General features: G+C 41.0%; 1 protein-coding gene across 4 annotated transcripts in view; it reads right to left on the reverse strand.

The window, feature by feature from the left end:
• Window positions 1-16,021: 16,021 nt before the first annotated feature.
• Window positions 16,022-23,840, reverse strand: part of cyld (cylindromatosis (turban tumor syndrome)) — a 61,682-nt gene continuing 53,863 nt past the window's right edge. For all 4 annotated transcript variants that reach the window (XM_085991448.1, XM_085991447.1, XM_085991449.1 and 1 more), the window contains 2 exons: window positions 23,149-23,365; window positions 16,022-20,880 (listed from right to left, as the gene is read on the reverse strand). In XM_085991448.1, the coding sequence (XP_085847574.1) occupies window positions 20,696-20,880; window positions 23,149-23,365 (402 nt within the window). In that variant the 3' untranslated portion in view covers window positions 16,022-20,695. The remainder of the gene's footprint in view (window positions 20,881-23,148; window positions 23,366-23,840) is intronic.

The raw sequence follows: 23,840 nt of genomic DNA on the forward strand, positions 1-23,840 counted from the left end.
ACAAAGAGGAACTTTTCCCCTTAGTAGGGGGGTCAATAACAAGGGGGCATAGATTCAGGGTAAGGGGCAGGAGATTTAGAGGGGATTTGAGGAGGAACTTTTTCACCCAGAGGGTGGTTGGAATGTGGAACTCAATGCCTGAAAGGGTGGTAGAGGCAGGAACCCTCACAACATTCAAGAAGCATTTGGATGAGCACTTGAAATGCCATTGCATACAAGGCTATGGACCAAATGCTGGAAAATGGGATTAGGCTGGACAGGGATGGATGGGCGGCGCAGACACGATGGGCCGAAGGGCCTCTTTCTGTGCTGTAAAACTCTATGACTCTATGACTCTAATTCATTAGTGAATGCTCTTTGACACTGCTCAGACAAAATGGAACCCCCAGAAATATCAAGACACCATGACCCAAAACTATTAAAAAACATTTAACTTAATTTATAATAAATTACAGTATTTACATATATTTTTCTTAACAGTCACCAAGGAATCTGTAACAGGCTGTAACTTGGTTCACAAGATCTACTGCTGCATATTCGGGTTTATAGCATCAAACCATCTTGGTTAGTCTTCAACACCATTAACTTTGTTATTCTTGATTTTTTGCATCTGTGTAGCACCTTTTCACATCAATGCATCCCAAAAGTACTTCACGTGATGGGTTTTTTTTGGAATGCAGTGACTGTTGTCATGTAGGCAATTCTATAAATCATTCACGTGCAGCTGAAGTACCAGACAGCAATAATGAACCAACGCTGAAGAAATTACACCTCAACCATTTCCTCTTTGCTCACTGCTCCTGTAACCATATTATAAAAATGCAGGCGAGTATTGCACATCTTTTCAGTATTTGAAGTAACCTTTAGATGATTACTTCTCGTTTATTCACTGTTACCTTCTTGGAATGTTTACCCTTTGCTCCGTGCGAGAAGCTCTTCAGTTCTTTGCATGCATTGAAATGGAAGAGAATTGTAAATGTTGCTGTCAGATTAAAGTGTTGTGATCTGTTCTCAGGCTTGCTGCAGCCCGATAATGACATTGGAACTGTTTCAGCATTCTGTTCCCAATGAGTGCATGTGAAGACACTCCCTGAAGGAGAACAGAGCTGAGAACAGAACACAACTGAAGACATTTCCTGTGAAATGTTCAAGAAATTTCTGATGCAAGAGGAAGATCAGACACTGAATGGTATCAAAAGTTCATCTTCCTTTCCCCGCCCCATCTCCCCCCCGCTGCCCCTACCCAACCTCCTCAAACTCACTCCATTATCAAGAGAAAATCATTTTAGGTAAAGTATTCCCTGATCAGTGTGAGAAAGTTAATGACTAGCTGAAAAGTATTTGTTGACACAGCAGCTGGCTGATAACACTTTTTTTAACATCTTTATGCCACAACATATGCCAGCTACTCGGAGCATGTGAGAATTTAACCAGGGCTGATAATGCACCAGCAGATGGGCTGAAGCATTGTTATTTGCACTCAAGCTTTAAACCCTTGAGGGATCACCCAATAAAAATCAAAGCATATGGACCATTACAGGCTCATTTATGTTTGCGGCAAGCACCTAGCTCTACAGTTTTAATAAACTGCAACACCTTTCTATCGAATGACATGCATGGTAACATGACCCCTTGAAAAATATCGTCTCCGGTATCAAGAGATCTGGCAAGTCACAAAACATTACACTTGCAACACACATTACTTCTGGCTCTTAAAGTGATGCTGTTGGATTTTTATCACATGCACAGCAAACAGAAGCTAGCTGTAGATCTTACAGACGCTGTCAGCTCTCAATAGAGTTTGTGTTGGCTTTTGCATGCAAGTCTGATATTAGACACATTTTGTGCAGAGTAGTGAAACCATGCTTTTAGTTAGCAAGATGACTTTTAAGTGACAAGCACATTGGATGTGTTGAAATCGGCATTAAAATTAACCAGTGGTTCTGCTGCCGAGATGCAACTCATTAGCTGGAATTAGAAAGATTATGCTGTGATCTAGTGTCGGCTGCAGTTTCACTGGAGTCTAGTAAAATTAGCTTGCATTGACTTCTGTTATAGCTAGCAAGCAAATGAGGGTATTTTTAATATGTTACACTTCACACAGTACTTCAGAATATTACAACAAAACTAGGAATGCTGAAGGATACGGAGTACCATATAAATCAGGTGGCAGCTGAAAAGTGTTTTAAAATAAATTTCAGCATGCACAGAGAACAGCTTTCACTTTGGCAAACACTACTTATTCATGGTGTCGTTATAATAATAGACTCATTTTGCAAATGTACTATGTTGTATCACAGTCTTAAACTATTCACTTAGTATGAAGTTTGAAACTACAACAATAATTGCAGGCACGTTCTAGGAGTTGATTTTAAGTCCTTGGATGGGAACGCGGACCAGCGAGCAGTCAGCCTATCCGGGAGTGGCGGTCGGGAAGGCCCAGCCAATTTGAACGGCCAGGCCTTATTAACACACGCTGGCCCAAGTCATGACCCAAACAGCCCAGCTGTTAAAATCGGGTGGCAGGAGGCCGCCGCCAGGGGCCAGAGGGAATGATCCCCGGCACTAAGGAACGTCTCCAGGAGGGGGGGTCCAACGCGGATCGTGCTCGTGCTCCACCTTGCCCACAAGGCAACTTATTTAAAAAAATGTTTTTAAACGTGCCTATCTGGGCCTCTTCTGGCACCGGGTCCACTTCCCAATAGCTTTGAACTGGCAAAATAACCAGTGGTTTTGTTACTGAGATGCAACACTCATTAGCTGGAATTAGAAAGATTATATTGTGATCGAGTGTCTGCTACAGTTCCACTGGCATCCAGTAAAATTAGCTGTCATTGACTTCTGTTATAGATAGCAAGCTAATAAGGGTGTTTTTAAAATATATTACACAGTGTTTCTGAATAGGACAAACAACTAGGAATGCTGGAGGATATGGAGATACCATATAAATTAGGTAGCAGCTGAAAAGTGTCAAAATAAATGTAAGCATGCACAGAAAGCAGCTTTCACTTTGACTCAGGCATCAGGTTAAATATTGCAGTCGTGGCCCGATGATGGCATCAGGACTCAATCTTCAATTTAAAGAAGGACCCCGCTGGCCTGGCAGAGGAAGATCCAATACCCTTGTGGGGGAGGGGTGCCAAACTGGCCTTTGGCCTTTTCTAACCATCAGGCACAGAATTCAGCCTCCAATTTTTCATTGTTTCTGGAAAAAGCAAAGAAACTTTCCGATCCTCACAGGATGAAGGGATGTACCCTTCTACCCATTAGATCCTGTTGATGCACAGATTGCAGGCTGGGAAACTCTGCAAATGCACACGCTCAGAAAACCTCTCAAATCTTGTGCGATAACAATATTCAGTCGAAGCCCAGGCTTCTGAGACAGGCAGAGGCCTGCAAGTAAAAACTTTAATAAAGAAACAAAAGGCAATTTAATGGGTAAATTTAATTATGTTATTGTAAAATAAAAATATAATTTAATCCCTTATTTTGGATGTTAGAAATTTCAGTTAATAAGAAAAAATGGTGGCTGAAGGTATTTTCAGAATGCATTTTGGGTGATTTATGGAACCTGGTGATCAGATTGCACAACCTCAGCATTAAATAGTTCCAATTATAAAATAGCAGCTAATGTGCATCACAAGTGCGACACCTTTAACACTGAACACACGCCACCGCCTACAGAAGTAACAAGTAGTTATAATGAGCTTTAAATGAAACATGTGTCCCATATACTGAATGTAATATATAGGACCATAGTAACAGGAGTAGACCATTCAACCCCTCAAGCCTGTTCTGCCATTCAATTAGATCTTGGCTGTATCTTAACTCCATCTACCCGCCTTGGTTCTGTAATGTATAATACCTTTGCCTAACTATCAATCTCAATTTTGAAATTTTCAATTGACCTAGCCTCGAGCTATTTTGGGGGAGAGTGTTCCAGATTTCCACTACCCTTTATGTGAAGAAGCTTTCTGACATCACCCCTGAATGGCCGAGCTCTAATTTTAAGGTTATGCCCGCTTGTTCTGGACTCCCCCACCAGAGGAAATCGTTTCTCTCTATCTAGCCTATCAAATCCTTTAATCATCTTAAACACCTCAGTTAGCTCACCCCTTAATCTTCTATACACAAGGGAATACAAGCCTAATCTCTGCAACCTGTCCTCATAATTTAACCCTTTTCGCCCCAGTATTATTCTGGTGAATCGGCGCTGCATCCCTTCCATGGCCAATATGCGCTTCCGGAGGTGCGGTAGCCAGAACTGAATGCAGTACTCCAGATTGTGTCGAACCAGAGCTCTGTACAGCTGTAATATAACTTCCACTCCTTTATATTCCAGCCCTCGAAATAAAGGCCAACATTCCATTAGCCTTCTTAAATATTTTTTGTACCTGTCCACGAGCTTTTACTGGTTTCTGTACTTGGGCCCCTAAATATCTCTGCTCATCCACAGTTCTATGTATACTACCAAACACTTTTTGAACACCTCCCACAGTTCACCCATAGTTTTATCAGTTAGAAGTTCTGCCCAGTCTATTGTGGTCAATTTCAGTCTCATTCCTCCAAAGGCAGCCTTACCTAAATTCAAAGCCTGGGTTCATGACTCACCCTTTCCCCTCTCAAGCCCAATATCAAATTCTATCAGATTATGGTCAGCGTTAGCTAAGTGTTCCCTTACCAGTGACTAATTCAGGCTCATTACTCATTAAATCCAAGATAGCCTGTTCTTCTGTTGGTTCAAGAACATGTTCAAGAAAACTGTGCCGAATATACTCAAGAAATTTGCTGCCTTTAAGACAAAGCTGTTCTGCTTCTCCCAGTCTCTTTGAAAATTTAAGTCTCCCATTATAACTACTCTGTTTTTGCAACAAGCTTTTCTAATCTCCACGTTTATGTATCCCGCTACTTTATCACTGCTATCTGGAGGTCTATAAACAACTCCCACCGAAGACTTGCATCCTTTTCTATTCCACTGTGTTTCTACTGCCTGCTTACCTTTACTGATATCCCCTTTCTAATGCTGTAACAGAGCCCTTTATCAATATTGCTACTCTTCCTCCTTTTCTTATTTCCCTGTCCTTTCTAAAGATCTTATAACCTGGAATATTTATCTCCAAGTCATACCCAGCTTGTAGCCAGGTCTCAGTGCTGACCACTAAGCTGAATTTGCACCTCTAAGTCACTTGTTTTATTTCTTTTGTGTGCATTCGTGTATAGTACTTTTAAATTGTCAATAGACCCTGTCCTGCCCTTATGCCCTGATTTAAAAAAAAACACATTTTAACTTGACACAGTCCTGCTACATCCAATCGTGAACGGTGGTGGACCATTAAACAACTAACGGGAGGAGGAGGCTCCATGAATATCCCCATCCTCAATGATGATGGGGCCCAGCACATGAGTGCAAAAGACAAAACTGAAGCATTTGCAACCATCTTCAAGGCAGCATTTGACAGAGTGTGGTATCAAGGAGCCCTAGTAAAACTGAAGTCAATGGGAATTGGGGAGGAAAACTCTCCACTGGCTGGAATCATACCTAGCACAAAGGAAGATGACTGTGGTGGTTGGAGGTCAATAGGTCAATCATTATAGCCCCAGGCCATCGCTGTAGGAGTTCCTCAGAGCAATGTCCTAGGCACAACCAACTTCAGATGCTTCATCAATGATCTTCCCTCCATCATAAGTTCAGAAGTGGGGATGTTCGTTAATGACTACGCAGTGTTCAGTTCCAGTTGCAACTCCTCAGATAATGAAGCAGTCCATGCCCGCATGCAGCAAGGCCTGGACGACATTCAGGATTGGGCTGATAAGTGGCAGGTAACATTCGTGCCACACAAGTGCCAGGCAATGACTATCTCCAACAAGTGAGTGTCTAACCACCGCCCCTTGACAGTCAATGGCATTACCATTGCCGAATCCCCCACCATCAATATCCTGGGGGTCATCATTGACCAGAAACTTAACTGGACCAGCCACATAAATACTGTGGTTACAAGAGCAGGTCAGAGGCTGGGTATGCCGCAGCGAGTGTCTCACCTCCTGACTCTCCAAAGCCTTTCCACCATCTACAAGGCACAAGTCAGAAGCGAGATGCAATACTCTCCACTTGCCTGGATGAGTGCAGCTCCAACAACACTCAAGAAGCTCGACCGTTGCTGCAGTGTGTACCATCTACAAGATGCACTGCAGCAACTCGCCAAGGCTTCTTCGACAGCACCTCCCAAACCCGTGACCTCTACCACCTAGAAGGACAAGAGCAGCAGGCGCATGGGAACACCATCACCTGCAAGATCCCCTCCAAGTCACACACCATCCTGACTTGGAAATATATCACCGTTCCTTCATCGTCGCTGGGCCAAAATCCTGGAACTTCCTCCCCAACAGCGCCGAGGGAATACCTACACCACACGGACTGCAGCGGTTCAAGGAGACAGCTCACCACCACCTTCTCGAGGACAACTAGGGATGGGTTAAAATGCTGGCCTTGCCAGCGATGCCCACATCCCATTTACCCACCCTGTTCCCATAGCCCTTCATTCCCTTTTCCTTTATCCACCTATCCAATCTAATCTTGAATGTTGACAGTTTCTGCCTCAACCACTAACACTGGGAGTGAATTCCACAGCCTCACAACTCCTTGTGTAAAGAAGTTCTCCAGCCCTCTGTTCAAAATCTCCTACATTTAATCTTGTATCTATGGCCCCTCGTTGTTGACCTTTCAACTACTGGAAACAGCCTGCTTCAATCTATCCTGTCACTACATTATTCTAACAAAAGAAAAGACACAATTTTTCAAGCCTTTCTTTCTATTTGCATTTTTTCATACCAGGCATCCTAGTGAATCTGCAACATGCCCTCTCTAAAGCCTTAATATCCTTTCTAAAGTATAGGGCCCAATAAGTATACAGTCTACCTTATATCAAGTTGTAATGTGAGTACCCATGGAGGTTGGTGTTAAAAGAGAAGCCGTTTACCAATTCTGCCATGTGGCACCAATGTTCTCCCAGCACCCATTGCCCGTTGTCAGCTCGATAGGCACTATTAATATGAATTCAGTTTTTTTAAATCTGGAAATAAAAAGCTGGCAAGTAACCATGATGCTGTCAGATTGTTGTAAAAACCCAACTGATTCTGCCGTTGAATGGCAGAACAGGCTCGAGGGGCTGTTCCCATGTACTGTACACATAGGGCCTCATTCTGACCAGGCCACTCTACTCCATTCATATTTCTGACAAAATGTGGTTCCAAAGGTAGTTTTCATGAGATGCATATTGCACATTGTATTCAAAATAAATATACTGTTGGATATTGTTTGTGTATTTACACCATTACAAAAGTAAATATACAAAATAGCCTCACAAGTTAAGCTGCCATGTTGATATCACTGTTGTTACTTATGCCGTTTCCAAAAATAGTAATAATAATTGTTCCAGTCATCATATTGTTTAAAAAAATCAACGTTTAATCCTATGCAGTTTGAACAATGTAAAGAAATACTACCCTACCTCACAGAACTTGAAGGATTAGCAGATTGTAAAAAGTCATTCATAAACATGGACACACATGATGCTCCTATGAATTATTTACATCCCCAATCTTCTTTCCTTAATCCAGAAATCGGAGTGCTCTGCATTAGTAGAGTGTGAATAAACTATCTCCCCAAACATCTACCACTATTCTGTTCCTTAATCAGTTAAATTGCTTGTATATCCATTACATAGAAAGCGAGCCACAGAAAGGAAATTAGTTTCATCTTCCCCAAGTAACTCAACTTAAGTTACCGACCAACAATGGAATATGTTTAAACATAAATATGTCATATCTCATTCAATTATGTTCCATGGTCTAATTACTGCGTATCAGGAATAGTACAAAAACATTTGGAACAGTTTATTGACAATAATATGAGATAGATTGGATATATAGAACTGATCATGTGATGGGAATAACTTGTAAACATCCTACTTTAAAAAAAAAAGTGTTGCCAGGGTAAGTACAATGGTACAATTTTATCAGTCATCACTGCAAATAGTTCTGTTTTTGGACTTAGTGAAAAATCAAGTCACTTTTAGCAGACAATAGTACCCTTTAAAAGCACTTTACTCCTGGTTAACACAGATGATTGGCTCTGTGAGAATGTGCTAACTGTTGCATTTACGTTAGCTCCAGGCTTTTAAATCTTCACACTTGCTTTTGTTACATTACCTACTGCAAATCTCAGGTGAAGTGGTAACTCATTTAGCGTGCTAATAACTCCTTCATCTTTTTCCGAAGAGGCACAATTTGGAAAGTGCGAGTGATGCACATTTAATGAGCTTTCCTATCTCGGATATAAAATGAAAGTCGACTTCCTTTCAGTATTGCTCAAATTACAACAGTAAATAAACAAAATTCCCAAATCTACTTGTATTTAATGCCATTCTTCAACTCAGCATCTAACACGGGTTTTGAGGCAGGTGCTGTTTAGAGTCCAGTCTGTAGCTTTAAAATGCACCAGCAGATGGTATTATATTTATCTTTGTAAAGCAGCAACTCTTCATGTTATTTTGCCTAGTGCACTTACAAAAATCACTGAAAAATATAGAAAGCCTTTACTGATACAAACACTTAGTGAAAATTGTAGAGCAGCCTTTGTTTGTGATTTGGATACTTGAGAACAGTCATTCTCAACAGTTACAAATATAGAAGGAATCTACATGGAAAATACTGGGATGTGATTCACTTAACTTGTGTTAGTTATGAAACAGGACAATTTTAATGAACTTCAAAAAATGACTATCATAAGTTATAGGTCATTATTCATAGATTAGTGTTATCTTCACAGTCGCTACCAGTGAAAATAAAATGAGATGGTAGACGTGAAAATGCCTTTCATAGTCCTGGTTAAGTGATTGGATGTCATATGTTACACTGACTGCGACAGAATGAGATCTGATGTCAAGTTATAAGAATTTCCATATTGTATACATTTAGATGCACTTATAGTAAAGCTGGGGCACTAACATTTTCAAATGCAAGCTATGAGAGTAGCATTCTGAGACTTCATTTATCTTTTTGGCCAAATACAACAACAACTTGCATTTATATAGCACGTTTAACATAGTAAAACGTCCCAAGCCGCTTCACAGGAGCAATTATCAAACAAAATTTGACACCGAGCCACGTAAGGAGATATTAGGACAGGTGACCAAACATTTGGTCAAAGAGGTAGGTTTTAAAGAATGACTTAAAGGAGGAGAGCACTAGAAAGGTGGAGAGGCTTAGGAAAGGAATTCCAGAGCTTAGGGCCTCGGAGGCTGAAAGCATGGCCGCCAATGGTGGAGCAATTAAAATTGGGGGTGCGATACATAAATTCACATGCTAAAGTGCAACAGAAATTCTCTAATGGGTAAGTCATCAAAATTAACTTTGTTTTACAAAAGGTGCACATTATTTCCTTGGTACTCAGATATAAATTCCAACAGACTTGGTCTCTAGCCTGATTTGGTAAACACCCATTCATATTCCCCACCCAGCCAGGTGATAGAAGCAATTCACAATGATTACTGATACAAAGGCAAAATACTGTGGATGCTGCAAATCTGGAATATAAACAGAAAATGCTGGTAATTCTCAGCAGGCCAGGCAGCTTCTGTGGAGAGAGAAACAGAGTTAACGTTTCAGGCTGGTGATGGTTCTGATGAAAGGTCACCAGCCTGAAACGTTAACTCTGTTTCCCTCTCCACAGATGCTGCCTGGCCTGAGTATTTCCAGCATTTTCTGTTTATATTTCACAATGATTACTGGGCCACTGGGAAAAAGACAAGAGTTGTTATCTGCAATGGCTCACACAATGAGAGGGTATCCTGCTGCAAGACAGAATTCTGTGAACAAAAACAAAAAGGACTGTTACTTAATATCAGAAATTGTTTTAAGGTACTGTTGCAATTAAGTCTATTTAAATCTGACCTATTTTTCTTATGTGCTTGCTGATTTCTATTTATAGACAAAAATTTGTCATTTTACATGGTGTGTCAGTAATAACAACAGAAAACACTGGAAAAACTCAGCAGGCCAGGGCAGCATCCGTGAAGAGAGAAACAGAGTTAAACATTTCAGGTCGATGACCTTTCGTCAGTGTGTCAGTGTGCTGTGTTTCCTATTTATTGGAAAGGTCGAGGGCAAGGTGGGCAGCCCGCACTAGTGCAAATTTAGCCATCCGTCATCAGATCTGGCTGGACCACATCAAGTACTATTGGGCTTCTGCCAAAACTGTTGCTACTCCAGGTTCATCCTGGAGAACAAATATAACCACTGGCTTCTTTTGTCCATGACCAACCATCTCCTTAAACCCCTGTCCTCTGCCCCCTCCACCCTCACCTCTGACAAGAAGTGCAAGGAGCTCATTAACTTCTTTGTCTCCAAGACTGAGCCCATCCATTCAACTACCTCTGCTGCTTCCCGACCCCTCTGCCTCGCAAACTGCCACCCCATCTCTAACCTCGCTTTCCTCCTCGATAGTGTTGTCGCCTCCCAAATCCCAGAACTCCATGTTTGATTAGTGGCGGAAATCTAATTGGAGAGATTCAAAGTCACAAGTGAGTGTGCAGGGACAGAGGGACCTGGGAGTTAATGTGCATAGGTCCCTGAAGGTCTCAGGACATATTGAGTGAGTGGTTAGCAAAGCATATGGAATCTTGGGTTTCATAAATAGAGGTATTGAGTACAAAAGTAGAGAAGTTATGCTGAATCTTTATAATGCGCTGGTTAGGCCACAACTGGAGTATTGCGTCCAGTTCTGGTCACCACACTTTAGGAAGGATGTGAAGGCCCCTGAGAGGGTGCAGAGGAGATTTACCAGAATGGTTCCGGGGATGGGGGATCATAGCTACAAGGACAGGTTGGAGAAGCTGGATTTGTTTTCATTAGAGCAAAGGAGGTTGAGAGGTGATTTGATAAAGGTGTACAAGATTATGACAGGTTTGGATAGGCTAGACAGGGAAAGGCTGTTTCCACTACTTGATGGTACAAGGACTGGGGGACACAAATTTAAGGTTTTGGGCAAGAGATTCAGGGGGGATGTGAGGGAAAACTTTTTTACGCAGCGAGTGACGAGGACCTGGAACTCGCTGCCAACGGAAGTGGTGGAAGTGGACACACTTAGGGGTAAAATTGAGTATAGTCCCGCTTGGGGCGCCAGCCTCGCCAGGGCGCTAAAAGTAGCGCACCGGAAACACTCGCGCCCCCGCACCGGAAATCAAGTTGTTGCACCCCAAAGGGAAGCGAGGCGCCCCGCATCCCTCTTGGGGCACTGCGAGTGAATATCGTGGCAGTACATGCCGCTGCGGTGTTGCAGGCCTTCCTCCCCTTCTTAAAGGGGAGGGGCCTTGTGCAGCGCGATCTGGGGCCCAGCTGGGCCCGAGGATCGGGAGTGCAGGCAAGAGAGCCCGGCACCGAGGAGAAGTGCCGGGCTCTTGGAGCGCAGCCGGCACTCCGCAGCGGGGGGGGGGTTCAGGAGGCCGGGGACGGGAGCGCAGGCAGGTGCTGGCAGGCGGCCAACAACAAAAATGGCCGCCCCGCACCTCACCTTTAATTTGCGCCTCCCCGGCTGCAGGTAGGCCCTCTTGAACCGGTCGGACATAGCGTCCAGCGGTAAATCAGGGGGCGCTGCCAAATATCGCGGCCACTAACGTCCCGCGGAATTTAGTGGGAGGCGTGGGCAGTGCCGCGCCCGGGCACCAGTTGGCTTGCGACCCACTTAGCGCCCTCTTAAGGCGCTAACGGGTGGCGCAACCGACTGAATTTCTCCCCCTTAATGTTTTCAAGGGGAGACTGGATAGGCACTTGAGGGAAATAAACTTGCAGGGCTATGGAGACAGAGTGGGGGAATGGGACTGACTGGATTGCTCTGCAGAGAGCCGGCACGGACTCGATGGGTCGAATGGCCTCCTTCTGTGCCGTTATGACTCTGACATCTTTTGTGACCGCAGTGTACTATCCCTCCTCATCGTGATCGACTGTCTGCAGCTATGGCTTCTCTTCTCGCCTCCACACGGTTACCTCTAGAGTCCCCTAAGGATCTATCCTTGGCCCCCTCCGCTTCATCTACATGCTGTCCCTTGGTATCATCTGAAGGCACATCAGTTTCCACATATATGCTGATGACACCCAGCTCTACCTCACTACCACCTCTTTTGGCCCCTCTACTACCTCTAGTGTCAAACTGCTTGCCTGACAGGCAGTCCTGGACGAATTGAAATTTCCAATTAAAACATTTAAATTGATCAAAATACACCATCTTTAACATAAAATTGAAAGATTTTCAGAGGGCACATACAACAGGACACAGGAAATGATTGGCTCTTTCACTGACTGTACAGAGACAGTGATTTATGGTGTATTTACACTACCACAGTACAATCAGTGCAGAGCAGTACCACTTCACACTCTAAATGCAGCCAGAATCTGCAGTCAAGAGCACAATCAAACACCCCAAGTAAAACAGAGCAAGACTCCCTCTCTGCTCTGTGGTATAAATCCAGTTCAGACCTCAATACTGAATTTATATCACAGAAGTTTAGTGCATCTGCAAAGCCAAAAGGGCTGTGCACCAATGTTAAACTTGCAGCGTAAATGCAGCCTTAGTCTACTTCCTGCAGCCACTGTGGACTGGTAGAGTATCCTGATAGTGATTGAACGCTTACGATTCATGTGCAGATAGATTCAAAGTGTTGATATTCTGCTAATAAAACTATTAACACCCTTCTCTTTAGACCAAGCCTGTGTTGCAGAATAAAATGGGTTTAACTCAGATAGTTATTTCTTCATAAGAATATTAGATGACGGGGTAAAAAGAGAGAAGTTTGGAGCAAACGACTCTGTAGCAATATGAAATCTGGACCAAAAGTGTTGACAGTAAATGATGTTAGCGGAAACTGCATAATAGCATTGCACTTATTTAAATTCTCCACTTTATTCTTAAACTGAGCCTGGCATTCATTCCCTGCAGAGATGTTCAGCTTCAGAAAGGAACACCAGTTCTTTTTAGCTGAGGCATAGAATAAGAGCAGGGAGGTTATGCTTGAACTGTATAAAACACTAGTTAGGCCACAGCTAGAATATTGCATGCAGTTCTGGTCACCACATTACAGGAAGGATGTGATTGCACTAGAGAGGGTGCAGAGGAGATTTACGAGGATGTTGTCTATGCTGGGGAATTTTAGCTATGAGAAAAGATTGGATAGGCTGGGGTTGTTTTCTTTGGAACAGAGGAGGTTGAGGGGAGACCTAATTGAGGTGTATAAAATTGAGGGGCCAAGATAGAGTGAATAGGAAGGACCTATTTCCTTCAGCAGAAGGGTCAATAACCAGGGGGCATAGATTTAAAGTAATTGGTAGGAGGTTTAGAGGGGATTTGAGAAGTTTTTTTCATCCAGAGGGTGGTGGGGATCTGGAACTCACTGCCTGAAAGGGTGGTAGAGGCAGAAACCCTCATCACATTTAAAAAGTACTATATATGCACTTGAAGTGCCGTAACCTACAAGGCTACAGACCAAGTGCTAGAAAGTGGGATTAAAGGTGAATAGCTTTTTGTTGGGTAGCACAGATAAGATAGGCCAAATGGCCTCCTTCTGTGCTGTAAATTTCTATGAGGTGCAGGGAAAGGGGGGAAGAGGAGGAAATGACAAAATGGAAGGTCTTTGATGGGGTGGAAGGCAGGAGTGATTAAATGACAAAAAGTATGATAGTACAAATCAAAAGATGATAATGGGACAAGAAATAAAAGATAAGTCTAGAAGAGGTGTAAATGGGAATTGCAGAATCATCAACAGCTGCCATGTGGAAAAAATAGGGGCAGAGGTTATTGTCTGAAATTGTTGAACTCCATGTTGAGTCCAGAAGGCTGTGAAGTGCTTAATCAAAAGAGGTGCAGTTCCTCCAGCTTCGTTGGAACAGTGGAGGAGGCGGAGGACCGAGAAATCACAGAGCGAGTGGAGCAGAGAATTAAAGTGATAAGCGACCGGAAGCTCAGGGTTATGCTTGTGGACTGAACGGAGGTGTTCCGCAAAGCGGTCACCCAATCTGCATTTGGTTTCCCTAATGTAGAAGAGATCACATCGTGAGCAGTGAATATAGTATACTAAATTGTAAGTACAAGAAGTAAATCGCTGTCTCACTTGGAAGGAGTGTTTGGGGCCCTGGACAGTGGGAAGGGAGGAGGTAAAAGAGCAGGTGTTGCATCTCCTGCGCTTGCACAAGGTGGTGCTGTGGGAAGGGGAGGTGGTGTTGGGGTGATTGAGGAGTGGACCAGGGTGTTGCGGAGGGAGCGGTCCCTTTAGAATGCTGAAAGGGGAGGGGAAGATGGGTTTGGTGGTGAGATCATGCTGGAGGTGGTAGAGGATGATCCATTGAATGTGAAAGAGGACGAGGGGAACCCTATCATGGTTCTGGGAGGGAAGGGAAGGGGCGAGGAGTAGAAGTGCAGGAAATGGAACAGACACGGTCAAGGGCCATGTCAACTACGGTAGAGGGGAATCCTCGGTTGAGGAAAAAGGAAGACGTATCGGAAGCACTAGTATAGAAGGTGGTATAGTCAGAACAGATGCAACGGAGACAGAGAATCTGGGAGAATGGAATAGTCCTTACAGGAAGCGGGGTGGGAGGAAGTGTAGTCTAGGTAGCTGTGGGAATCAGTGGGCTTATAGTGGATGTTTGTCAATAGCCTATCCCCAGAAATTGAGACAGAGAAGTCGAGATTTAAGACAGTTGGTCCAGATACACCTACCACAGTGGAAGGTGACTTTAGCGAGGAGCGAAGGATCCAGGAGGAATGGATAGCACCCCCAAGGATAGAGGTTCATCAATCTGAAGTCTCAGAAGGCCAACACCATCCTCCCAGAAGAAGGCAAGGCAACCAGTTCATCCACACCAAGGAGGAGGTTGTAATAAATTCTCTAAACATCGCTAACACATACATAGATTTTAATCTATTCAATAGACTGGCTATCTAATGCGGTTAACTAGTCAACTGTCCAAGGAGGTTAATCCTAAATTAATTTTCACAATTTTTATATCAAACTTAGTCACTGATCTCAAACTGTAAACTTATCAGCAAGCAGTTAATGCTGAATTACTGTGACAAAGCTGAACTGCCTTTGTAAACCCTTATTTATATCAATTAACCATATTTACTAATTATTTGAATATTCAAATAATTAAAGTGCTACTATGATTCCAAAGTAAACAATTATTTGTTGTTAAGAGTTCTTTTTTTCCCCTGACAATTAGTACTTACTCAGGACCTTGTGCGGATCCTAATGGGGTACTGTAAATACTAATATAATTCAAACTAGTTGATACAAGACAAATCAGTCAAGCCAAATTTAGGAGTCATTAACTCTAAGCATAAAGTGGGTGGTAAACTTCAAATGATTCCTTAATGAGGAGTTACGTTAAAGGGTTAAGGATTTGTCAGGTGCCTTTGAAGAACATTCTCGTCAGGGTATTAATCCCAGGTGTTCGTATAATATTCTATTTTCACATGCAAATTGACAATTGCGCAATTATGGAACATAATCGTTTATTGACTTGTAGACTTCAGACCTCAAAACATCTGATACGATTAAAATGTGTTTTAATCAAAAAGGAACCATATAGCAAAACCTAATTCTTGAAACAAGAAAATGCAATTCAAATAAAACCCTGAAGGTGGAGCCATAATTCAAATCACAACTAAATGAAAACGTACAAATTTGACAGACCCAATCCTGAAATACACCATTTCCTAAAGGAATCAATTCCCTCAATGTTTTGTTTAATTGAAGCTTAATTGTAACTTTTCAGACAAGCACAATTTGCAAAGTTCACCATCTTTGGATTTGAAGACAATATATTGTATATCAAATTTAGTTTACACAAAATTAAAAGTAGTTTCAAAGTAGGCCACTGCATTCTTAACTGAAAGCAAAAACACATTTGATGCAAGCTAAAAAGACACACTCTCCATTATAAAGTGCCAAAATTACACATTCTATTCCTCGGTAGTTCAGACATTTTAATTTTTAATCTGAACACTTGGTACAGAAGGCAATCACAAGCAAAATAATGAAAAATTCCACTTTGCTTCAAAAAGACTTTACAATCATATTCTGCTAATGTTAATATAAATCTGTTGGAACAAGAACCACTTAAAATTGTTTGAGTTATTAGAATTCTGTGTTCCTACAATGTGGCTGCAAAATGCCAGGCATCAACATTTAGATTATCTACTGTAAAATCTGGAATAAGCACCCTTCTTCTCCATTGACCTGAAGTTCACCGTTTTGCACAAATTATCACCAAAAGCTATTTTGCCAAACAAAAATATTTAATTAAAACTTCAGTGTGCGCAAAATAATTGAAACCCATTTAAAATAAACAAAAATAAAAGTAAACCAGGATCAGTGGCTCAAATTTACTTCAAAAAAAAAATCTTGCAGCCCTAATTCCTGGTTCTTTGATGGAAGGAGCAAATCACATCATCATCAACAGCCTAATGCAAAACAAAAAGTTGTGTGCAATTACTGATCCTTGGTAGAAAAATAAACCAGCTGTTACTAAAACAGGCCAACAGTCACAATGTTTGAGGAGTGCACCAATTGATAACTTAAGCTGTACATTACAAAAGGAGCTCAAAAAAATTAACTGATGCATCAAGATTGAAAAATGTCAGCATGCATGTTCTGTATTTCGGCAGTTATAACATACGCTATAGGTAGTCACCATATTGGGGAGCAAATTCACAAAAGCATACCAAATGCACTAAGTAAATTAATTACATGAGATGGTTTAGCATGAGATGTAACGAGGTACATGAATGCAAATTATTTTTATTTCTCTAGAATGTATATATAAATACAATCAAATCGTTAAGAACACAAACAAAAGTCAGTTTCACCTCTTAAAATGCAGCTTCACATTTTCCAATAGTGTAGCAGTCCTGTGTCATCATTCTGAACGTAGCTATTTAAAAAGAAATGCAAGGTCTGAATGGACTCCGAGGCCAACTATACTGTGTTACCAGTCCTAGATTGGAAGCTACAAAATCAATTCACAACCACCAACACCTGATTTATACTGACTGACTGGAATCGTTCTTGTGCACAGAAACCTGCACATGTTCTCAAAAAAAAACTATCAATTTATAAAGTGCCTATGAGATCACTTTTTAAATACAGATTGGCACCACACTGGAATTACACGCCACATGGTGTCAAGGCCAAGTGATGCGAGAAAGCCTCTCCAAGGGTTCTCACAGAACTGCGCTCAAGTAAGACTGGGACCTGGTTCCAATTATGCTGTCACTTCTGTGTCACTGCAAAAAGATTACTTCACAATGAGAGTGGAACTTTAGAGTGGCCCAAGTTGCATTGTGTTTCCATCAAGTAAAAAAAAGTTTTTTTCTTTATTTTTCAAGTTTGCATTGTTTTGTTTTTTTACTTATACTCTAGGTGAAGGAAATTTGTACCGAGGAATGGAACATTTTATCTGCTTGTCCATCCAGTCTCAATAGCAGGCACCTTCAGATAGAGCATGGCCTAATGCAAACTGAAGTTCGCTTTACTTTGTCTCAAACCATGCAATAAGCCACCCCCCTACTGTACTGGTGGGGTTCAGTTCTCCCCCCACCCCACTTAACACATGCCTCTTAAGTGAGGTTGCCAATTTGTGAGCAGTTGTATGTTGTGGGCCTGTGTCCACACTGAACGGAGTTGAAATATTTCACAAAGGACTGTTCAGACAACAGGCAAAGGAGATTGTAGGGTGAAAGGACAATGTACTGCCACACCACTCAATTTCCACGAAGAACTAACTTGAAAACGGACGTGTAGAAAGTGCAAAATTAAAGAAAAAACTGATTTGTTCAAACAGCAAACTTAAAAAATTAATGCAAAAAAAAAACAGTGAAGGTAGGAGCTGCCAAAACATCACAATCAGGCAACAAATGAGTCTGTTGGGGAGCATACCCTAGGTATATGGTACATTTGCACCTCCTAGTATCAGCATTTTTCAGCTCCTGTTAGTTTGCCATGATCTGTCTGGATGCTGATGGTGTGACCAGTTTGATCAAGATTTCTCAATTGTAGAGTACTGCTCACCTTTTCTCATTCTGTCATGAAAAGAGTAGATTGACCTAGAAGATGTTTGTCTTTCTTCTCTCCTTTCCCCCCCCCCCCCCCAAAAACATGATTTGAAATTAAAAATTCCCACTCAGTATACCATGCAATATGCAGTGACACTGGCCTTGATTGGATATTATTGAAAGAGGAGGAGGAGGAGGGGGAAGTCAGGAAGACTTACATTTATATAGCGCCTTTCACAACCACCGGACGTCTCCAAGCACTTTACAGCCAATGAAGTACTTTTTGGAGTGTAGTCGCTGTTGTAATGTGAGAAACGCAGCAGCCAATTTGCACACAAACAGCTCCCACAAACAGCAATGTGATAATGACCAGATAATCTGATATGTTGATTGAGGGATAAATATTGGCCAGGACACCGGGGAGAACTCCACTGCTCTTCTTCGAAATAGTGCCTTGGGGTCTTTTACGTCCACCCAAGAGCAGACAGGGTTTAACGTCTCATCCAAAAAAGGAAATTAAATTAAAACACACGGTTTTCCAGTTGTACAATTTAAATACTTTAACAGTGGCATAAAATTGCATTCGATTTCAGAACTAGTAGCTAGAATTTTTAATTTGAGATTCTATTCCATTGTTAAGATTGTAATCCTTCACATGATCAATGGCTCTCATTGGATTAGTTCAAAATGGCTCATGAAATCAATTGACCAAAAATGTAAAATCCTTAGTTGTATCCCTCTCTAGAAAACACACACAAGGTAAAAAAACAAATACTGAAAATGAATGGAGGAGGGAAGAAGTAGTCAAACATTTATAGACTGACAAATATATTACAATTAAGGTGGTTTTCTTTCTCCTTTTCAGTTGCCTCCACTGCACAAACTGCTTCAATCTTAAGTAGAACAGTAGGAGTCAGACTTCTGGTCTTAAGCCTACTCGTGTTCCCCCTTCACAGCTAGTATATTCAGCTTCAGGGCTGTGCTTCACACAGCTCAACTCACAACAGGCAATACTGACGCAGAACACCAATCAAAGCGAAGAGTGCAACTGTCTCATTGGGAAAACACCAAACCAAAGAAATGGCCAGTGCCCACTCTCTTTTGAGCAGAAGCAAGCTGTACTATCTTTTTTCTTTCCTAATGTACTGACAGTGCATAGCACCTCACTTAGTAGCTAAACCAAGAATTATTGAAACTCCAATTATGAAGGATGTAAACCCATGATATCTAGGGATAAAAAAAATTACACTAATCCTAGAGGTACTTTACTCATTCCAGTTATTCCTTTTCAAGTACTATATATCAATACAACAGTACTCTGATAAAAATACAAATTAAACATGCTCATCCAAAACCAAACTAAAAGATCTTTTAGAATGATAATGACTCCATGCATATAATACTTTCAGATGCAGTTTAGGCTGAATACAAATGGATTTGCAAAGCTAATGCATCACAGCACAATAATGAGGATGAACCCATTCATATATACACATTTTCTTTGCTTCAAGTCCACACTATGCCACACACCATTCCTGTGAAAGAGTCCATATGCTAATACAATTCTTTAACTAGGTGCAAAAGAAGTTGTGCAAAAGCCTTATTTGACTTTACTACTTCTGCAGAAGTAGCTTCACTTCGATCAATGTCTCCCTCAGATGCAGATTTCACTGTGCAAGAATATACAAGGGGAAAACTGTTTCCCATACAGTACACATTTTGTGATGAATACACTTCAAGATCCAGAACAGCCCTCCGATCACTGAATTTTACTGTGTCACCCAATTTAAGGATCTGACTGGTTAGGCCTTAGTACAGCTGAATAGCAAGACACAAACACAAAAACAATATACTAAAAATATACTTAGATCAGTGCTGCTGTGTGTCACTGCTTTTCACTGACACGCTTCTCCCTCAATGCTCAAAATTATGAAAAATTGAGCAACTGTCAAAGAAAACAAAGCACTATTGCAGTGTAACCAAGTTTTCTGGAAATTACCAGAAAATGACAATGTTTATAGGTGCACAAAAATGTAAAATTTTGATTCAGAAGTTCATAATACAATGGAAAACACATCAAGAAATAAACTAATGGAGATCTACTGAAAAGAACTGGGACTCTGGAAAATAGTGCCAACAGATGGAGACGGACAATAAAAAGAACTGAATTTGTTGGAATGGAAGATCGCCACTGAGCAACATGTGCCAAATAGACAACAGGCAAATGCCTAACTTGCATGCTATGATTAGCTAACACTATTCTAATGATGTGTAAGGTGATAAAACAGTTTGCAATGATAGATCTATTAAAGCTATAAAGGTACAGGATTCATTAACAAATTAGTACCTATACACATTTTCAAAGTTAAATGAAATAAAATTCACTATTTACAGTTAATTCTTCTTCGAACAGCCTTTACAAGTAGTCCTACTTTTACAGTCAATTAGTGGACACAAGAAATACCAGACATATTCTACAGTGCAAAACATGTGACTGCAACGCTCCCACTTTATTTCATGTAACTTGAACATTCCTTTAAGTGTAATAAATTAGTTGTCAGGGTTGCCTCTAAGCACTAAAGGGTTCACAGTCTATTTGTACAAACTCATAGTCGGACTCTGGTACATGCACATATATGCATCGCATAGCAGCCTTCGTGCAAAGCCTTGGATACTTTTAGGATCCAATCCGTGTAGTTCTTCTGGTGACATTTTTAAATATTCTCCTATCTCAGGACACTGAGTCACTTGGGGGATGTTGTAGCCATTCTGCCCACCTACAAAAAGAAATCCAAATTAAGCAGAAAAACAAGAGTCTTATTTCTAATGCTTTTTGTACAAATCAATGTTTAAATATACAGATTATGCAGAATGGAATTTAACACTTTTTGAAAACAATCTTAGAGCTGGAATTTCTAAAAAAGTGCTTTAAAGTAACCCGAGTAGCACGATTACTGTTGTGTAACTGTGAATTGGGGGAGGGGGGGGAAAAAGACCATTTGAGGTTGGTTGCTACAATGCATTTATTTTTATTTCAGCAATATATTCACAGAATATCAGTTCCCAACATGCCTACGTCAAAGAGAATCCTGAACCGGTTGAGAGGAAGTTATTTATAAAGTCATGAGAAAAGACAAGAAAGTGCTGTTATTGAGGTGGCATGGCCCAATTTAAGGACATTTTCTACGGTGATGTGCACGTGGTTTCCAACTCTTGCAGTTTTTAAAAAGGAAGATTCGGAGAGGAAGCCCCCAATATAGTTTGGGGATATGAAGAATTGTTTTTTCTATTAAAGCAACATTTTATAACATAAAAGATTGCAAGCACGAGTTATTTTTGGAAAAGATCTTCTCAAAAGATCAAAGATCTTGATTCCTAATCAAGTTTCTAGTAAAATGTTACAAATACTCCGGTCACAAAATGAGAGTTGAAGGATACAATGAAATGAACATAGCAAGAACCCAGAGGTTCATTAGAGGATATACTTTGTGACTAGGATTTGGATAGTTTCAGATGTTTGATATAAATCACTGCAAGATTTCTCGCTCCCCCAAGAGAACAGTCAACACAGCAATGCTTTCATATTTTGTAAACCAACACTCTGGATGTTTAGTTTATTTTTATTTTTTTTAAATATGTAAAACGGGATTTATTTAAACTGTTTTTGCATCATTTAAGGTTGCTTTGCAGTTAAGTCCCATGCAATCCCTTATGGTCAGCTTGAAATTGGCGAAAGCCTAAAAAATTGATTAAATTCAATTAAAAAAAAAATCAAATGTATTGCCTGCACTTGAGGTATATGGTCAGCGCCACTCTGGTTTATTCTGTGTAAGGCCCTGGCATGCATCCTTGAAGGCGCCATGAAGCTAGCAAAAGAAGCCTCCAGTCTGATAACAAAAAGCTGTTTAAAGTTTGTTGCTACATTAATGAGATGACATAAATTAGTGGACAAAGACTTGAACACATAATCTAGGCTGACACTGCAACACTCATTCAGTAACACACTGGAAGTGCTATCTTCAGATGAGATGTTAAACCAAGGCCCCATCTGCTCGCTCAAGTGGATGTAAAAGATCCCATGGCACTATTTGAAGAACAGCAGGGGAGTTCTACTGGAGTCTTGCCAACATTTATCCTTCAACCAACACGATTACTGAGTCATTTATCTTATTGCCGTTTGTGGGACCTTGCTGTGCGCAAATTGGATGTCGCATTTCCCGGACTACACTTCTAAAGTACTTCCTTGGCTGTGAAGCATTGAAACATCCAGAAGATTTGAAAGGTGCTATATAAGTGTATGCTCTTTCTTTCTTTCAGAGTGGTAAAGGAAGAATAAGAACTAAAATGTAATTCTCAAGCCAGAAGTGGGAGACAATCAATCCCGTTATTTACCAAAGCATTCTGCTTTGCATACATGCACACACACACACAAAGTGCATATAACAAATGCTCTGCAATATATTAAAGGCATTTGATTTCCTTCACTCATTGAAATAAAAGTTCATGGAACTACAATTTGAGTCAGGCAGAAGCTTGCTGCACAAATCTGCTACTCAGGATTTACATAAAGAACAGATTCAGGAACATTTCAAGGCAGCAGCATTCTGTGATTCAGTTGCTGTGATAGAGTGTTTAAGCTTTTCTTTCATTTACAGTATTCTAAACTTAGGGATCGGTTACTACCATGCTGCACGCCCTTAGTTATCTGATGCGGTTTATAATGTAATTCAGCATATTCAAATTGCTCACAGTGCTATCGGAGAAACTTCAGTTACCTAGACACTAACTGATTTTAGTAGCTAGCACTCCTTTGCATGGTTTTATATTTCATGGGCAATATAAATACAATGCAACTAAACAGATGATACAATATTAGAAGAATGAAACTCATTTGTAGATTGCATTTAACGCAAATAAAACTAATTTGTTACACAGAATACCTCTGGGCACAAATCCTGGTTTCCAGCACAATGACAGACAACACACAAACAGCATGAACGAATAAAAGCACAAATGAAGTGCAGGTCATGAAAATTTCACCGTACCATCCCGATCTGCCATGCTGTCAAAAAATAACCAGGCTGAGTCATCTGGGCCATATTTGACAAAAGCCACATAGTGACTAGTCTCTATACAGAGCACAGCAAACAGTTTCATCTTCTGTCTGGGCACACAACACTGCCTCCAGGCATAGTCAGCCATCTGTTCTGGTAGTGTCACTTTTCTCTGCTTGTGTCCTTGTCTCTTAGGATGGAGATGTACCTGGAACAAAGCAGACTGCATCAGAGCAAACTCAAGACACGATTACAATCTTATGCAAGGTGCAGAGTTTCAGCAGCCGACAGTTCAACAACTAAATTCAGTTGAGCGTCACTGGCAAGGCCAGCATTTAATACGACTGAATGGTTTGCCAGGCCACTTTAGAGGGCAGTTAAGAGTCAACCACGCTGGCGAGAGACTGGAGTTGCATATAGGCCAAACTGGGGATGAACAGCAGGTTTTCTTCCCTAAAGGACATTAGTGAAGTTGGGTTTTTATAACAATTCAACAACTTCATGGTCACTTTTACCGATACCAGCTATTTATTTCCAGATTTTTAAAACTGAATTCAAATTCAGCAGTCTCTATTAGTCCAGACCTCTAGAGTACTAGTCCAGTACCATAACATAACTATAGGGATTTTATAAATTAATTTAACTCAAGAATATATAATGCTCAATCTATAATGTGTTTCATC

Source organism: Somniosus microcephalus, chromosome 6 (assembly GCF_052327205.1).
Source record: "Somniosus microcephalus isolate GS21.2 chromosome 6, FLI_Smic_1.0, whole genome shotgun sequence".
NCBI lineage: Eukaryota > Metazoa > Chordata > Chondrichthyes > Squaliformes > Somniosidae > Somniosus > Somniosus microcephalus.